The sequence below is a fragment of the Mytilus trossulus genome, chromosome 4, assembly GCF_036588685.1.
Source record: "Mytilus trossulus isolate FHL-02 chromosome 4, PNRI_Mtr1.1.1.hap1, whole genome shotgun sequence".
NCBI classification, from domain to species: Eukaryota; Metazoa; Mollusca; class Bivalvia; order Mytilida; family Mytilidae; genus Mytilus; species Mytilus trossulus.
Genome location: NC_086376.1, coordinates 14,169,678 through 14,189,203, shown reverse-complemented (window position 1 = coordinate 14,189,203; position 19,526 = coordinate 14,169,678). Strand labels below are relative to the sequence as shown.

At 33.4% G+C, this 19,526-nt stretch overlaps 1 protein-coding gene across 2 annotated transcripts in view; it reads left to right on the top strand.

The window, feature by feature from the left end:
- LOC134713746 (lysosome membrane protein 2-like) overlaps window positions 1-19,272 on the top strand; it is a 39,906-nt gene extending 20,634 nt beyond the window's left edge. The window contains exons 2-13 of one of the 2 annotated variants that reach the window (XM_063575032.1): window positions 4,963-5,123; window positions 6,124-6,265; window positions 7,245-7,454; window positions 7,734-7,825; window positions 8,235-8,284; window positions 10,407-10,476; window positions 12,964-13,142; window positions 13,835-13,953; window positions 16,586-16,659; window positions 16,958-17,009; window positions 17,450-17,614; window positions 18,728-19,271. In XM_063575032.1, the coding sequence (XP_063431102.1) occupies window positions 4,963-5,123; window positions 6,124-6,265; window positions 7,245-7,454; window positions 7,734-7,825; window positions 8,235-8,284; window positions 10,407-10,476; window positions 12,964-13,142; window positions 13,835-13,953; window positions 16,586-16,659; window positions 16,958-17,009; window positions 17,450-17,614; window positions 18,728-18,805 (1,392 nt within the window). In that variant the 3' untranslated portion in view covers window positions 18,806-19,271. Of the gene's footprint in view, window positions 1-4,962; window positions 5,124-6,123; window positions 6,266-7,244; window positions 7,455-7,733; window positions 7,826-8,234; window positions 8,285-10,406; window positions 10,477-12,963; window positions 13,143-13,834; window positions 13,954-16,585; window positions 16,660-16,957; window positions 17,010-17,449; window positions 17,615-18,727 lie in introns of both variants that reach the window. The other variant, XM_063575033.1, reaches the window with a different exon arrangement.
- Window positions 19,273-19,526: the final 254 nt, after the last annotated feature.

Here is a 19,526-nt window from a genome sequence, read left to right as displayed (position 1 = left end):
CATCGTCGCAAAATCTTTGGTTACCTTCTTTGGATACCTTCAGTAAGAAACTTATATATGTTATAGATACCAATTACATTAACACCGACCGTGCAAGGACTGTTTAGACAGTCAAGATTGTTAAAACTTCCATTTGTTGTTAGATGAACATTGCTCATCGTGCTAGGGCTGTACAGCCAGATAAAGTCGTTTAGATTATCAAGCTACAGGTCATAGAATAGCTATGCAGCCACACATGTTGGAAGAATGAAATGTGGAATTATTAGAGGACTGAACTTCTACAACTAAGTCAAGCCAAGCTTTCCATTTCATTTTAAATAAGCGCAAACTACATGGCTTTTTGGTATAAGGGTGTATTGAAGTATTGATTGCTCTATTTCTACTTTCAAACGTTGGGCACGCGCGATGTTCCTACAACCCCTAGGATTTAAAACAGAATATTCGAAATTTCATCCGCAAAACAAAATAAAAATGTTAGAAAACACGAACCAATATTAAAACAAATTCAATATATGTTTTGAATTATGTTTTTACAGCTCTTGATCATCTCCTAAGTAATATCTAGTATATTTGAGGATTAAAATAAGAAAGCTATGTGAAAAAAAAACGGATGTCCCCGTCCAACGTTACATTTATGAAAAACTGTTTTAACTCTTATGTATAGTGATCCTATTTCTTATTCTCTGATCTTCTAGATTCTTGACAGGAACAACGACATGTGTCGGTTCTTTGTGGCGTTAAAGCCGTTATTTTACCAAATTTCATTTGACTCGACTGCATATTATAGCAGAAAATGAATAAAAATAGTAAGACAATAATAATATCTAACAAAAGTACAAATATTTGCCCCAATGTGAGTTCAAATATTGCTGATTCAATAAGATCTTCTCTACACAGTCGTTTTTCAAACGGTAGCCATTTTGTCCAAGTTGATATTTCATTTTTCAAAGCAGTTAACGCGTATTTTTTATAATTGATCAAAACAAAAGTTAGATATACGAAGAGTAAAAAATGCCAAGATTCTTTCCTTATGAACTACATATTTGGGTCTTAAAGGAATAAAATGCTTCCATACATTACAAAACGGTAGCCAATTTTTCCAAACGTCTGATAACGTCTAAAATCCTAAAGACGCTAATTTCCGACGTTAAATGTGCTAAAGTTTCAAATAAATGTTTATGATAATTAAATAAATCGTGTTATGAAATTTGGAAAAAGATGTTGATGATTGCTGCCGAAAAAAAGAATAGTGCATGTTGCTATAGACTCCGCCCGGGGAAATGAGGTTCGACACAGGTTAAATTTTGCAATTTTTATTAATTGTATAGCTTTTAACGATTTATTTAAAAGAATTTGGAAATGGGGGGAAAATCCCATTATATAAAATAAATTGAAATTTATGTTATGAAAGTACTCCAAAATAGATCATTTAAAGTCTTCACTTCAGTTAGGTTCAATCACCAATATCAAAACACGTAATACCAGTTCACTGGATGTTTTACTTTGCGATTTGTCCTGCTATTTCGTGATGAAAGTAATCCCTGTACTAACGAAGCCGGAACTTGTCGTCAATATAAACTTGTGCATGAAATGGAGGTGTTTGAAAGACGAATCCCAAACAGCGACGAAAACCGTTTCATCGAATTATGTTTTTATTTGCCGTTTTCGCAGACGATCCAGGAGTAGATTACTATATTTTAAAATGTATATATCTGAAGATGACTTGGGAAATAATTCTCAAGCCAAGGTTCAAGTAATTGAAGGGATGTATTTCGACAACTTATGTGCCAGGGAAAATACTATCTATTCAAATTTAACCAAGGGTAAAAATGATCGATTTACTTGCAGAGTGTCAGATATATTTGTATTGGGGATGAATTAAGATATAGAAATTTTACAATGACAGATGATATGCAACTTGAAAGTTAAACATCCTATGATAAAAAAATAAGAAAACCGTATACATGTACTTCCGTCCCATCTTTCCTTCCTTCATTACTTGCGACAGTACTGCATTTTTAGTTGAAATAACTTAAAGGGTAAACATTATTATATCGATTTCCACAACTCGAGGTAATTTTTGATAAAATGACATCACAAAACGAACAGAACCAGAATTAACCAACAATATAAAAAACCGAATAAAACTTGCAAAAATTAATCGAAGTCAAAGACCATCTTCGACGCCGCATTTTAGGTGTAACGTGTTGTAGGAACATCGTGCCCAACGTTTGAAAGTAACATTAGAGCTATTGATACTTTAATTTACCCTTATTTCATGAAGCCATGTAGTATGCGCTTATTTTGAGGGAGATGGGATGCTCAGCTAGCAAGCTAGTCTCACATATGCACACAGTATTATCTACTTCATCTTCCAGTATAGTCTTTTGACAATCGTTATTTTATTAATCATAATTGTTTTTTCAAATATATAAGTTTCTCACTGAAGTTATCCAAAGAAGGTATCCAAAGATTTTGCGACGATGCAATTATTAAACTTAACAATATAAATAAATATCTTTAACCAATGAATTCAAATAGCAAAAGCTATGCAATTAACAAATATTTACTTATTAAGCTTCATGTAAATTATTTAACAATAAAATGCATTAAATATGAAATTTGGAGTTTTACCAAGGGAGCTAATAATTAAATACTAACACTGTCTGTCACACAGCATTTCGGGGACTCTCCCTCTGATACCTTTCCTCCCTCTTTTAAAGCTGACTATGCGGGGGCTTTTATAATTATCGGGGACATTATGATGACGTATAATTGTTAATTTCTGTGTCATTTAGTTTCTTGGCAATCATAATACATATTCTTTTAAATATAGCGATGCCGTTATTACGACATAGCTATGTCGTTAAAACGACATAGGGATGTCGTTATTACGACATGATATGTCGAAATTACGACATAGCGATGTCGTTTTTACGACATGATATGTCGAAATTACGACATAGCGATGTCGTTATAACGACATGTTATGTCGAAATTACGACATAAAATATTTTTTTTGAATGGCCCTTATCGGCTTCCGTACATTTGTGTGTGTAAATTAATCTACTTTCATCGTTACATTAATAAATGTATTTTTTTCAAATAACATTTAAATCAAATATTTAATTTTGAATGCATCTATGCAAATACAAATTTAATATATTACCATTTTTTTTAATAATAATTGTATCTTTACATAATACAATTGTACACATTTTAGCTTTGGACGAACGTACTGAAGGATGAGTAGAACGTTAAATTCACGTGATACCCCCGCTCGCATTATCATAAATGATAATGTATGAAGGCCTTAATGATAATGATAAAAAAAAAAGTAGAACGTTAAATTCACGTGATACCCCCGCTCGCATTATCATAAATGATAATGTATGAAGGCCTTAATGCAAGGCTAAAACATCTCAAACCCAAACCATAACAATCCCGTAACTCCCCGTACTTCAAATGCCCGCGATTTCGCGGGTGTGTTCTAGTCTATACTATTAAACGAGAAGACCTCATTTTGGGTGTCGCTTCTCTTCTTTCCACAATAAATTAATCATCATGCCTCTGTGTCCTATGGGTACAGTGCATAATCGCATTTGTCATCTATTCATATGATTATTCAGATTGAGTTATTTTGGGTGATAAACGAGAAAAAAGACGTCCGGATATGTTTCCGTCTTTGGACGAAATTTAAGTCAGATTAGACCTCCGGGTTGCGTTTTTCTTTTTACTTTGAAACAAATACATATACTACGAATAAATTGTATTTTCTGTCTGATATCATTTTCAAGTTTACTATCCACGGCAGTTACAGGGTTTATTTGATAGAGAGGGTCTGAATAATATATCAATGACCGCTGTGGATCAATTATTAAACTGAGAATCGACTGTAAAAAGAAAGTACACTTTCGGGACGTCTGGAACGGGTGTTTTTAAGATCGAAATTTCAGGATTGACAATTTCGGGATCCGGTTGTATAATAAATTTAGAACCTCGGGATTTCATGTTTTTAAGCCTGGGATATTGGGATCAGGGCCCCTCCGCAGTGGCGGATCCAGAAATTTTCATACGCAGGGGCCCGTTGACTGCCTAAGAGGGGCCCGCTCCGGTCATGCTTCAGTGATTCCCTATATAAGCAACAAAGTATTTTCCAGAAAAGGGCCCCCTAAATCCGCCTCTGCCCCGACCCCCTTTAATGAATGTTCATAATATACAGATAAGTGCTAAAACTATTCATGTGTCATTAAAATTAATAGAGAACAAACAAAAAAAAAGGATTTTTTTGTGGAAAAAGGAGGAGCCGGGCTAGAAAAACAATTATCCTGTCCCAAATTACCTATGACTTTTGATACCTTTTCTGAAATTCTCAAGTCACTAAATGTTTTACAAAAAAAGAAGATGTGGTATGAATGCCAATAAGACAGCTCTCCACAAGAGACCAAAATGACACCGAAATTAACATTTAAAGGTCACCTTACGGCCTTCAACAATAAGCAAAAGCCGATACTGCATAGTCTGATATAAAAGGCCCCGAAATGACAATGTAAAACAATTCAAATGAGAAAACTAACAGCCTTATTTATGTACAAAAAAAGAACGAAAACCAAATATCACTAAACCACTGAGTTACAGGCTCCTGACAGGAATGTTCATAATACATGTACACTAAATGTATTTTCATAATGAAATTAATCGAAATCAAAAAATGGGAATTTTGGAAATAAAGGAGGAGGGTTAAAAAAACATTTTCCTGTCCCCAAGTACCTATGACTTTTGATATTTTTCCTGAAATTCTCAAGTCATTAAATCTTTTACATAATTCTTCCTACAACACTTTACATCCTTTCAAATACGCTCTGAATGCCCGCGATTTCGCGGGTGTGTTCTAATGTCAATGATATCTGTACAGAGATAATATACTTTCATATTTCATATCCACTTAAAATATATTTTCAGATGATGCCGCTTGTAAAGGGGACAAAAACTTACAACTATTGGATAAATCCACCGATTCCCATAGATTTCCAATTGTACTTTTTTCATGTAGTGAATCCTGAGGAGATTGTACAACATGGAGCTAAACCTGTGTTAGAGGAGAAAGGACCATATACATACAGGTAATTCCCAATTTAAACTGATAAACCTGTGTTACAGGAGGAAGGACCATATGCATACAGGAAATACAAAATCTAAACTACTAAACCTGTGTTAGCGAAAAAAGGACCTTATATATACAGGTACTTCCAAATTTAAACTACTAAACATGTGTTAAAGGAGAAAGGACCATATACATACAGGAACTTCCAAATATAAACCGCTAAACCTGTGTTAGAGAAAAAAGGACCATATAGAAACAGGTAATTCAAAATTTAAACTGCTAAACCTGTGTTAGAAAAAAGGACCATATACACACAGGCACTTCGTAATTTAAACTGATTAACCTGTGTTAGAGGGGAAAGGACCAAATATATACAGGTAATTCAAAATTTAAACTGCTAAACCTGTGTTAGAAAAAAGGACCATATACACACAGGCACTTCGTAATTTAAACTGATTAACCTGTGTTAGAGGAGAAAGGACCAAATATATACAGGTAATTCAAAATTTAAACTGCTAAACCTGTGTTTGAGGAGAAAGGAACAAATACATACAGGTAATTCAAAATTTAAAATGATAAACCTGTGTTAGAGGAGAAAGGACCATATACATACAGGTACTTAAATATAAATGGCTAAACCTGTGTCTGAGAAGAAAAGGACCATATACAAACAGGTACTTTCAAATTTAAACTGCTAAACCTGTGTTGGTGGAGAAAGGAACATACATACAGGTAATTCCAAATATAAACTGCTAAACCTGTGTAAGAGGAGAAAGGACCATATACATACAGGTAATTCAAAATTTAAACTGCTAAACCTGTGTTAGTGGAGAAAGGACCAAATACATACAGGTACATCCAAAAGATGATTTTGAAAAGTTATTTCATAAAATCTTTTGTATTTCATTGATCGCTAACCTTTGATAAAACACAGGGTCAAAAGTAAAACAAAAACTTTATTTTGTCCATGCACAATAAACTAAACACACAACTTATTCATGTATTTACATTTGTTTCAGATTAATTGATACAAAAGAAAATCTGACTCATCACAAGAACTTCACAGTCAGCTACAATGAGAGAAACGTCTACGTATTTCAGCGCCATCTATCAGTTGGGGATGAAAATGATACATTTACCTCACTCAATTTGCCTCTAATTGTAAGTTGCAATTCTTCACTTTTAAAAATGTTTAACATATTAAAATATAATACAACTAAAAGATTGATTTCAAATGTTTGAAAAACAAAAAGCGTATATATATATACTACTAGTATGCTGAAAGGCTTTTTTTGGCTTTGACGAAAGTCACATAATTATATACATACAATGTATGATATACAGTGGTTTGCTACTGAGTGAGGTTAAGGCCTATTTTCTTATGGATTTTACTTACCCTCCAAAGAGCCGTAAAGGGTTAGTGGTGAACCGAATAACGATTTTTTTGCGTTCTTGACCTGTCATGCCAAATTTTTATATAAAAATAAATGATAAAATACACCAGCATATAATAAATAGTTATCTCTTAAAGTAGGCGTGATCGACTTCAAGAAACTATAAAAAGACAAAAACGACTAACCCCATACGGATATATTGGGAGTATGCCATCACGAGATCTCGGCGTTACACATTTGATATCATCCCTAATTAATAGAGTGAAGATGCCCTTGTATATTGAATCCTAATGATCCTAATGTTACGAAGTTGTAGTCTGTCAGTGACCTATTGCCGTTGACCTAAACATTTTTTAGAGGGAAGCAGATCTTGTATATAGAATCCTAATGATCCTAATGCTATGAATTTTTAGTCTGTCAGCTGTCTATTTGCGCCTGTCCCAATTCAGGAGCCTTTGGCCTTTGTTAGTCTTGTATTATTTTAATTTTAGTTTCTTGTGAACAATTTGTAAATTAGTATGGCGTTCATTATCACTGCACTAGTATATATTTGTTTATGGGCCAGCTGAAGGACGCCTCCGGGTGCAGGAATTTCTCGCTACATTGAAGACCTGTTGGTGACCTTCTGCTGTAGTTTTTTTTTTCTTTCTACGGTTGGGTTGTTGTCTCTTTGACACATTCCCATTTCCATTCTCTATTTTATTCCCCTTATTGTGTACTTGTTTGAACAATTGTTCTTGTTTCAGACTGCCACCACCTTAGTAACATATGAATATGCATTTATTCGGGAGATGGCAAAACTGTTTTTTGATATTTCTCAAGATGCAGATCTGTTTGTAAAGCATTCAGTAAAAGATCTTCTTTGGGGATATACAGATCCCTTACTGGCAACAGTTAAACAGTTACTACAAGTATTTAATATTCCATTCAATGATCGTTTTGGATTCTTTTATCAGGTAAGTACAACATATAACATAGTGGATGGATAGCATAATCCGATTGTAAATAAATAAATGGGGCATAAAAATGAAAAAATGTGTCCTGTTCCAAACTACCTTTATTTAACATGTTTAAGATAATAACAAAAAATACGAGCCTTTTCCTTATCACATATGAATTCCATATGACAGTTTGAAATATTTACGTTGTGTTTCACCTATATCATTTGAATATTCGATGTCTTACAAATAAAATTTCAGGCTGAATTTTAAATTTATTTTAAAAATCAATTGCAGCTGAACAATTCTATAGCCAACAACTACACAGTATATACCGGTGAAGATAACCTGGACAAAATTTCTCAGTTTACCCAGTGGGATGGAAAGAGGTAAGGATATACTATATCTTTGATCAACTCGATCATAACCTTTGCCTAGCGAATATGGCCTTGATATAACAAAGAAAATTCAATAAATAGAAATATTAATAATAAAAAAAACAACATAAAAGTACTAGTGATTCCGAAATCGTTTACTCTTTTTAACCAAATAACTTAGATTGACAAATTATAGTTTCAACCAGATTTATATCCTTTCAAGAATATAGCAGTTCAAATATGGGAAGTCAAAAAGTTTCCAAAAAAGGGAAAAGTGCGAACATGCTGTCACGCCGTGTAATACGCTTTAGGAAAGACTGGATATGAACTTTTCGCGTTTTCGACTTGTATATATATATATATATTAGAAATCTGATAAAAATTAATGTTGTTAGTAATCATGTTTCACGTGCTCTTGCAGTAAACTTACATTTTGGTCATCTGATACTTGTAACATGATTAACGGGACGGGTGAGTAATTTATAATAATGAAAAAGAAATGTGCATTTCAAATGGCAAATGAAAGAAGAAAATTAACTTGTGGTAACACGCTTTATAAGGTAAATTTAACGTACGCTTGATTAGAACAACAATCAATCTAATTAAAATATTGATCTCTGATTACGTTATACTACTTGTAGTATAACGTAATCAGAACAACAATGTAAAAAAAATCGTTGCGACGACTTGACAACCTCATATATCCTCTCATTTATTACAAGTAGGAATTATTAAAAATGATATTTGAACAAGTAATAAGACGCCACATAAACTATTATTTCAACAAATTTTTCCAATGTAACCTACATATTGTATCAGTTGAATTAAGATATATTTACTTTTAAAAGTCTTGAATCAGATCTTTCGCGAATGATTATGATTTTATTTTAATTTGTTTGTATCCTTGTGACAGTTTCTATTTAACAAAACCGGAAACAAATCAGGTGAAGTTTTAAAATCGTTTTTGTCTTTAGATGTACTGGAACAAATTGGTGCAGATATACGACATATAACTTTATACGACTTTTCGCTTAGGAAGCAATCAGTCATACAATTTTTTACGTCTTTTCGCTATTTTACCAATGACGAGGTTGTTAATTTCATTGACAACATGCGCGTGCGCCCTTAGTTTTTGCGATAATTTTTCATATTGCTTTACTGTACCGAAAAAGAAAATTATCAGTCAGTAAGATCAAAGGAAAATTTCAGAAAATAGCGAGAATATGCCATACAATTTATACGACTTTTCCCATTTGAAGCAATCAGTCATACAACTTTTTACGACTTTTCCTATTTGAAGCAATAAGGGATACAATAGTACAAAATGCATGTAAACGACTATTCTTATTTGAAGCCATACGGTATACAATTTATACGACTATTCCCATTTGAAGCAGTAAGACATACAATTGTATGTATACGACTATTCCCATTTGAAGCAATAAGGAAGAAGACTTTATACGACTTTTCCTATTTGAAGTAATACAGCATACAGCTTGATACGACTTTTCCCGTTTGAAGCAGTAAGGCATACAATTGTATGCATACGACCTTTCTCATTTGAAACAATACCGCATAAAACTTTATACGACTTTTCCCGTTTGAAGCAGTAAGGCATACAATTGTATGCATACGACCTTTCTCATTTGAAACAATACCGCATAAAACTTTATACGACTTTTACCGTTTGAAGCAGTAAGGCATACAATTGTATGCATACGACCTTTCTCATTTGAAACAATACCGCATAAAACTTTATACGACTTTTCCCGTTTGAAGCAGTAAGGCATACAATTGTATTTATACTACTTTTATCATTTGAAGCAATACCGCATACAACTTTATACGACTTTTTCCGTTTGATGCAGTAAGGCATACACTGGCAATCATACCACATCTCCTTTTTATGTAATTTTATGTATACGACTTTTCCTATTTGAAGCAATACAGCATACAACTGAATACGAATTTTCCTATTCCTATTTGAAGCAATAAGGCATACAATTGTATGTATACGAATTTTCTCATTTGAAGCAATACCGCATACAACTTTATACGACTATTCCCGTTTGAAGCAATACTGCGTACAACTTTATACGACTTTTCCCATTTGAAGCAATAAGGCACACAACTCTTTACGACTTTTCTCATTTGAAGCAATACTGCATACAACTTTATACGACTTTTCCCGTTTGAAGCAGTAGGGCATACAACTCTATACGACTTTTCCCATTTGAAGCCATACGGTACTAGTATGCAACAATATGAACCTGGTTATTTCTGTAAGAGCCAACTAGATGCCAATATAATTTTTAACAATATGTTTTCTGGTTGTTTATAAAGTTAAAAAAAAACCAGATACCCATATTATTGACAATGTATTTTCTCAATTTTTCAATAGAGCTGACAAGATTTCACTTTATTTGTAACATAAACTAAGAAATTTGACACTGGACATTATGCAAGCAACAATTTATCCACAATTTCTTGAAACAAAGTTTCCTTGTTGAATTATACATAGATTTAATGCAAATCAAATACTTTTATAAATATTATATTTTGTTAATTGCTAGATAAACATTATATCTTGTAGACGGCAATATATTCCATCCACATATCAAAGACACCGACCAGCTATATCTATTTTACCCTCAAATTTGCAGGTAAATGTTTGCGTGTATTTCTTTTAAGATACATGTAGTATGGAAGCATAATAAAGGTATCCAATATATATAGTATACGCATTATATTTATAAGTTGGTACATGTATTCTAAGTTATAAACTGTGCATTGCATTCTGTTATTTTGTTAGATAGTAAATAATGTACTTGGATTATAATTTAGTACGTCAGACGCGCGTTTCGTCTACATAAGAATAATCAGTGACGCTCATATCAAAATAGTTATAAACCAAAAAAAATACAAAGTTGAAGAGCATTGAGGATCAAAAATGGCAAAAAGTTGTGCCAAATACGACTAAGTTAATCTATGCCTGCGATAAGAAAGTCCTTAGTATTTCTTAAAATTCAAAGTGTTGTAAACAGGAAATTTATAAAAATGACCACATAATTGATATTCATGTTAACACCGAAGTGCTGACTACTGGGCTGGTGATACCCTCGGGGACGAAACGTCCACCAGCAGAGGCATCGACCCAGTGGTGTAAATAGTTATCAGAGGTACCAGGATTACAATTTAGCACGCCAGACGCCCGTTTCGTCTACATAAGACTCATCAGTGACGCTCATATCAAAATAGTTATAAACCAAACAAAATACAAAGTTGAAGAGCATTGAGGATCCAAAATTCTCCAAAACACTCTTAAACATGTTAGAGGGAAAATATGGTCAACCACCATACAAAGTCTTATAGTTTTTCATGAAGATTTGACAAAGTTATTGATGATTGCGAAACTTTAACCTCAGAAGGAATCTGAATGTAGATTAAAAAAAAAAATGTCTATTTATAAGTAAGATACGATAAAATAGGATTAACAATTTCAAAATTTTGCTCTAGACTAAATATTGTATTTTGGTCATAAGCAAGCTTCTAAACAAATTATATAAATTTCCATAGAGGTTTGATAAAGTTATTAATGTCTAAAAAACACTTTAACCACAGATTGAATATAAATGTTAACGCTGCCGACGTCGGCGCAGCCACCGATTCAGGATTGCATTGTCTCGCTTTCGATATAAATGTCGCAGTCTCGACAAAATAATCATTAAAACAAGTTTTAGCTTTCTTAAAAGCTACGGTCTGCTTTGCTCTAAACTAATTTAAGGTTATAAGTAAGTAAGTAAGTAAATTTTTTATTATAGTGACATGTGTAATCACATTTCAGAAAAGTACAATATATTATATACACAATAAAATACACCCGACCCATTCGGTCTATAAGTCACTTTCAAAAATTAAACGTAATTCTTTATCACGGATTTCAAACAAAGTAATGAAAATTAAAATTAAGCTTAATTCAAAATAATTAATTAATAGTGAAAAATAGTGAAGAATTCAAACTTATATAAAAGAAAAGAAAAATAAGTTGTCAGAAGATCGATTAAGTAAATTTCCAGTTGAATGCATAATAAATTAATATTTACAAAAATGTATAATAAAGAAACTGAAAATATTCATATTGACCATGAAGTAACCTTTTTATAATCTAAAATATATGTGTGCATGTGGTTGTTAAATAAATATTTAAAATGAGGTATTTTTTTTACATTGATTGATATAAATTGGATGTACTTTAACAGTGTGTGTTATACACCCATGCTTAAAAAAATTATAAATTTCTTGTTGAAAATTAAATCGATTATAGACGCGACTCTTTGAGGTGCGCCTTTATTCGTGGAGGTGTGCCTTCATTGTCAGAAGCACTTTCCGGAGCACCCGAGATCACTCTTAGTTTTTGGTGGGGTTCGGGTTGTTTATTCTTTAGTTTTCTATGTTGTGTCATATGTACTATTGTTTGTCTGTTTGTCTTTTTCATTTTTAGCCATGGCGTTGTCAGTTTATTTTAGATTTATGAGTTTGACTGTCCATCTGGTATTTTTCGTCCCTCATTTGTCAGAAGTTATAAAATACAGCTAATGCATTTTTATAAACATTGTATAGGAACATTTTTTTAGCAAAGCAAATCGTGCAAATTGTAGAGTAAGAAAGCAATAAAACGCGTATTTATAATTGATATTTCAATATTTGATTTATCTGTGAAATGTATGCATAATAAAACGAACATAGTTGTTCGGAACTGAAATACACATAGTTAGTTTTCCGGCATTTGATTTCTTTTCCTGGACATGAAAAGTCTTTAAAACTTTATATCATTTAAGCCAATAGCTGTTGCTGTATCTCAGCCTAATTATAATGCAACCAATCAGAATCTATATACATGATAAGTAATTTATTAAAAATGGCGTGTATTTCGACTGAAACTAATAGCTCCGCACCTTGATGTGAAGCAATGAGCGTTTGTACGAAACGAACCTTAAACGTGTTACGGGAGATACACATGAATAGGAGCACGTGGTTAACTACACGAACCTTCAAACAACAGCAACTTGTTACGGGACATTCTCGTGGATAGGCGCAGAAATAATACTATCGCAAACAAACGCTTTATTATTGTTCTATTATAATTACAGGTCATATATGATTTCATTCGAAAAGAAGGGAGAGTTCAAAGGAGTTCGTTATTCTCGATTTATTATGAAGGATGACGTATTTGCTAGTATTAAAACCAGCCCAGAGAACGCAGGGTTTTGTACACCACGAAATAAATGTTTACCATCAGGTCTTATTAATAACACAGAATGTCGCAAAGGTTAGTTTCCATATCTAGATAAACCTTGATATATAAATGCAATACTGGTACAGTAAGTAGTATGGGAAAAATCTAAAGAGGAAGGATTGTGCGTTCAAAAAATGTCCCCCTCCACAAACTCTCCGACTGCAACATCCATTCAGTATCTGTCCCAAATCTGGTGCTTGTAATTAGGCGGTTGGTTCTTGCTTATGTCTGTCCTAAGTCTAATGCTATTAAATGATTAACCCCATTCCCTTCCCGGTCACATCCTTAATGTGTCTGTTTAAAGTCGGTGCTTTAATTCGGTTGTAATTATAAGCGCTTCTGTCTGTCCCAAGTCTGGGGCCTGTATTACGGTGGTAAGTAAGCGCTACTGTCTGTCCCAAGTCTTGGGCCTGTATTACGGTGGTTAGCTAGCAATACTGTCTGTCTCAAGTCTTGGAGCCGGTATGTGGTTAGTAAGCGCTAATGACTGTATCAAGTCTGGTGTCTGTTATTCGGTGGTTTGTTAGCGCTGCTGTCTGTCCCAAGTCTTGGGTATATAATTCGGTGGTAAGTAAGCTCTGTTGTCTGTCAAATTTGATTTCTTCCGACTGAAATAACCTAGATAATACTGTAGAATATCATCAGATAATGCTTAACATCTTTTATCACATAGTAAAATCATATAACGACATATTTCGCTAATTTTTTTTTAACTTTCTTTACAGGTACCCCAGTCATAATATCACAGCCCCACTTTTTAGGAGCTGACCAGTCTGTTATAGATTCCTTTGACGGCATTCGACCCAACAAAGATCTGCATGAAACTTACATCGATCTGGTACCGGTAAGGTCTATGTAACAAGCACTCCTTATACATACTCATCGATCTGGTACCGATTAGGCCTCTATGTAACATGCACTTCTAATACGTAACCATCGATCTGGTACCGGTAATAAGGTCTCTGTAACAAGCTCTCCTCATACGTAACCATCGATCTTGTACCGGTTAGGTCTCTATGTAACACGCACTTCTCATACGTTACCATCGATCTGGTACCGGTAAAATTTCTATGTAACAAGCACTCCTCATACATAGCTATCGATCTGGTACCGGTAAAGTTTCTATGTAACACGCACTGCTCATACGTAACAATCGATCTGGTACCGGGAGGTCTCTATGTAACAAGCACTCCTCATACGTAACCATCGATCTGGTAACGGTAAGGTCTCTATGTTATACACACTTTTCATGCGTAACAATCGATCTGATACCGGTAAAGTATCTATGTAACACGCACTTCTCATACGGAACCATCGATCTTATACCAGTCACGTCTCTATGTAACAAACACTCCTCATACTTAACCATCGATCTGGTACCGATTAAGTCTGTATGTAACGCGCACTTCTCATTCGTAGCCAACGATCTGGTACTTGTAAGGTCTCTATGTAACACGCTCTCTTCATACGTTACCATAGTCTAGATCTGGTACCAGTAAAGTCTTAATGTAACAGGCTCTTCTCATATTTAAACATCAAACTGGTACTCGTAAAGATTTATGTAACACGCACTTCTCATTCGTAATCATCGACCTGGTACCGGTAAAGACTATATGTAACACGCAAATCTCATACGTAACCATCGATTTGGTACCGGTAAGGTCTCTTTGTAACACGCACTCCTCATATATATCCATCGATCAGGTACCGATAAAAGTCTATATGTAACACGCACTTCTCATACGTAACCATCTATCTGGTTTCGGTAATGTCTCTATGTAACACGCACTTCTCATACGTCACCATCGACCTGGTACCGATAAAGTCCTTATGTAACACGCACTTCTCATACGAAACCATTGATCTGGTACCGGTAAAGTCATTATGTAACACGCACTTCTCACACGTAACCATCGATCTGGTACCAGTAAGTTCTCTATGTAACAGGCACATCTCATACGTAACCAGCGCTCTGGTACCGGTAAGGTCTCTATGTAACATCCACTTTTCATTCGTAACCATCGATCTGGTACCGGTAAGGTCTATGTAACACCCACTCCTCATACGTAAGTTAAACCATCGATCTTGTACCGGCAAGGTCTAAAAGTAACACGCACTTCTAATACGTAACCATCGATCTGGTACTAGTACCGTAAAGTCTCGATGTAACACTCACTTCTCATACGTAAACATCGATCTGGTACCGGTTAGGTCTCTACGAAACAAACACTTCTCATACATAACCATCGATCTGGTACCGGTTAAGTCACTATGTAACACACACTTCTCATACACAACCATCGGTCCGATACCGGTAAAGTTTTTATGTAATCCCTAGCCTACATCTCATAATACATAACTATCGATCTGGTACTAGTAAAGTCTTCATGTAACACTCATTTCTTATACGTAATCATCATACTTGTACTCGTAAAATCTCTATGTAACACGCACTTCAAACACATAATCATCTATCTGGTACTGGTAAATTTGCATTGTAGGAAGCACTCTTTATACATAATCAGAAATCTACAGGTACCGGTAAAATCGTTAATAAACATGCACTACTTATACATAATTATCGATCTCGTTCCGGTAGAGTCGCTTTGTAACACGCACTTCTCTAACAAGTCATGAGCGAGAAAAGAGGGGGGAAAGTAAACACGATTTATAATAAATATCTGAAGAAATTTATCTTTGTTGTTGAACTGTTTGAATCAATCAGTCTTATAACGTGACTCTGTACTTTAAAAGATACCGTCAGTATGATATTGTTTTATTTTATGTCATTATGGTATATATCTATTATGAATTACAAAATACGTTGAATCACAAACGTCAAAAATTTTCAATCGCGTAGTGGAATTAACTACTTGTGGATTCTTATAAATTCTATATAAATTTTGAACTATTTTAAATCTCGGTCTATTTCTGAAATTAATTCTTAATTACTTTTTATTTTTTAACCCTGTATGCAAACATTGCCTATCTGAAATTTAAAAAAATGTTTGTATACATTGAACGACAAATATATGTGACGTATACAATTTTCTTACGTCGAAGTCAGACACGCGAATCAATGCATGTGTTTGTAGATAGATGATTTTGTGTTCTGTTAAATTGTTCCTTTCAAAATTGTTACACGATGATGACTGCTGTACCCATATTTTGACTATTTTATTTATTATGTCTGTTTAGTTTACGCAGCATTGTAAATATAACGGCATTTGATGTTACTGTCATCAAAGTGAGAGGGTTAGCGCTATAAAACCAGGTTTAATCCACCATTTTCTACACTTGATAATGCCTGTACCAAGTCAGGAATATGACAGTTCTTGTCTAATCGTTTATGATGCGTTTTGTTATTTGATTTTGCCATGTTATTATGGACTTTCTGATTAGATTTTCCTCTAAGTTTAGTATTTTTGTGATTTTACTTTTTTCTGAACGTCAAAATATTATGTTCTTTTTTTCAGTTGATAGGAAATTTAGTTAGAACTCAGAGAACAATTCAGATCAACATGTATGTAGAAAAATCTATGTATATCAGGTAAGCATTCAACGTACATATATCAAGAAAGAAAACAATAATCTATGCAGATTTATCCACATAAACTCAGTGACGTTTTAGATTATATTGTGTTACTTAAGAATGTATACAACTGAAATGATTCGTCCAAATATCAATTTGCTGGATTCAGTTGTCAAAGAGTTTATTAACTGTTTTTTATTTTTAAATCGAAATTACCCGACCTGGATGTGTTAAATTTAAAAGTTGTTTTTGTATCGGTAACTTTTTGGTCCGCAAGTATGCAAATTATAAATTTTTATTTTTTTTTCTATTTCAGCCAAACAAAGAATATAAACTACTTTTACTTTCCTGTCATGTATATAAAAGAAGTAAGTATGTTGTTAACTTTGAGTTTTAATGCCCCATTTATGGACATTATGTGTTCTGGTCTGTCCTGCTTCAGATTAAAGTTTTTGGTCGAGGTAGTTTTTGATGAAGTTGAAGTCAAATCATTTTGAAACTTAGTACACATGTTCCTTATGATATGATCTTTCTAATTTCAATGCCAAATTAGAGATTTCCCCCACCTTCACAGTCCATTGAACATAGAAAATGATAGTGCATAGTGAAAGCGATACATTGGTATGTTGTTTTCGGCGTCAACAATAAGTTGTAAACGGGGAACTACTTAGTAGTTTAACTGTATATATATTCTTTTTACAGAAAGCTTTATTAACGGATAGTGTAACTGTATATATATATTCTTTTTACAGAAAGCTTCATTAACGGATAGTGTAACTATATATAAAAAAATATGTTCTTTTTACAGAAAGCTTCATTAACTGATAGTTTAGCTGCTCAATTCAGAGATGAAATACAAAATCCTTTACTAATTGTGTTTTATGCAAAATATTGTTGTATCGGGGTTGGCATAGTGTTATTGTTGCTGGTTGCTGGTTATTGTATACGAATAAAAATCAAAGCTTTTAAACATGTGAGTATAATTTTAAACCACAAGTATAAAACTACTAACCATCAGTAAGACAGCAATTCAACAAGAATAATATAAAGACGTTAATTTAGCGTCTTCAAATTTACGAAATGTTTAAAAAACTACCAGAAGACTACGAACAGACCTTTGTTGAAGGTCTAAGTTTATTTCAACTTATACAAAATAAAGGGAAGCATAAGTGTTAATTTAGATTATGTTAAATAAAAACAATAACAAACAAAAAACAACAAAATAATACATCATGCCAGGAAATGCAAGTTCAGAAATATCGTTTCAGCTTGGAAATATTTACTCCATATGCAAGCGTTGCTGTAAGATTGTTATTTTGTACATTGAAATCGAAAACTTACAGTTCGCATCTGAAATCATCCCTTTCAGTGTTTAGTTTTGCTCTCAACCGTTAATCAAAATATGAGGTATATTTACTGCATCATTTCGTAATAAATAAATGCCAACGTTATACATGTATGCAACCTTCTCTCTGGTAGCATGGATGGAGGCGATTACATATGGACACACAAAAACACATCAGCTTCCATTTCTACATTTTTAATCAGACAAAAATGACGTCACAAACACAAATAACAAAATACTGACAAAAGGGGAACAACTCTCTCTTACAAACAGAAACATAATCTGACCATACATACTGATATATAACAGTATATCAAAATGTCGTCTTTTTACCAAAATATGCGAGCTTGAGACGGTACAATTTTTTTTACACGTCAAATAAAACCAATCGAAATCTAAAACGAAATTTAAAAATCAGCTTCATAAATCTTACATGATCTAGGATTGAACTATTCTAGTAAGACTACACTATTGTACTCTAGTAGAACTAATTGTATTCTAAATGCGTAATATTACTTCCTGTTAGATCTGGGATGAACTATTGAACTCTTATACTATTAACTTCCTGTTAGATCTGGGATCCTGAACTACATATGTATAATAGAACTCTTATACTATTAACTTCCTGTTAGATCTGGAATGAACTATTGAACTCTATTACATCCTTATCTTTGTTTACTAAATATAGTTGCACATGTTTGCATGAATGGGCCAACGTAATCATTTTATTTTAATTTTCAGGAAAAAAAGACAGAATCTGCCATTTTAGATGCAACAGTGAATGAACATACCACATTGTTAAAAAACGAGAAAAAATAAAAATGGAGTTTAAACTGTGAACAGTAGTGAAAAAATTTAAATGATAATTAACTATAGTCTTATCAAAGTGGTGAATTCGAAGCCTTTTAAGGGATGTGGATTAAACAATATGGGACACTGTGACATGAAACTTTCTAACCTCTCATTAAAACTGTCAGAATAATCTATCAGAACTGTTCTAAACTGTCATAGAACAGTTCTAACTAGAACAGTTCTACCCTAGTTCAGATATCGATAGAACCGTCACGATCAGTTCTAGGGTAGAACTGTCTAAAACTGCTCTAGGTACAACTGTCACGATCAGTTTTAGGGTAAAACTGTCTAAAACTGTTCTTTATCAGGACTAGGTAGAACTGTCAGCAAAACTGTCTAAATAGTTATCAAAGATACCAGGATTATAATTTAGTATCTTATAGCAATAAAACTACCCAAACCTGCCAGGATTGTAGAACAGTTCTAAATGACGCCACTGAATGTTGAAACAGTGCTGTGATGAGATTTTATAAAAATATATATCATATTCTTTTTGACTTATTTATATTTAAGACAAAGAATTCTTTAAAAAAACTGTTCTATGAATGGACAGAATCAATTCTAGCCGTAGAACTGACAAAATCAATTCTAGCCGTAGAACTGACAAAATCAATTCTAATCGTAGAACTGACAAAATCAATTCTAGCCGTAGAACTGACAAAATCAATTCTAGCCGTAGAACTGACAA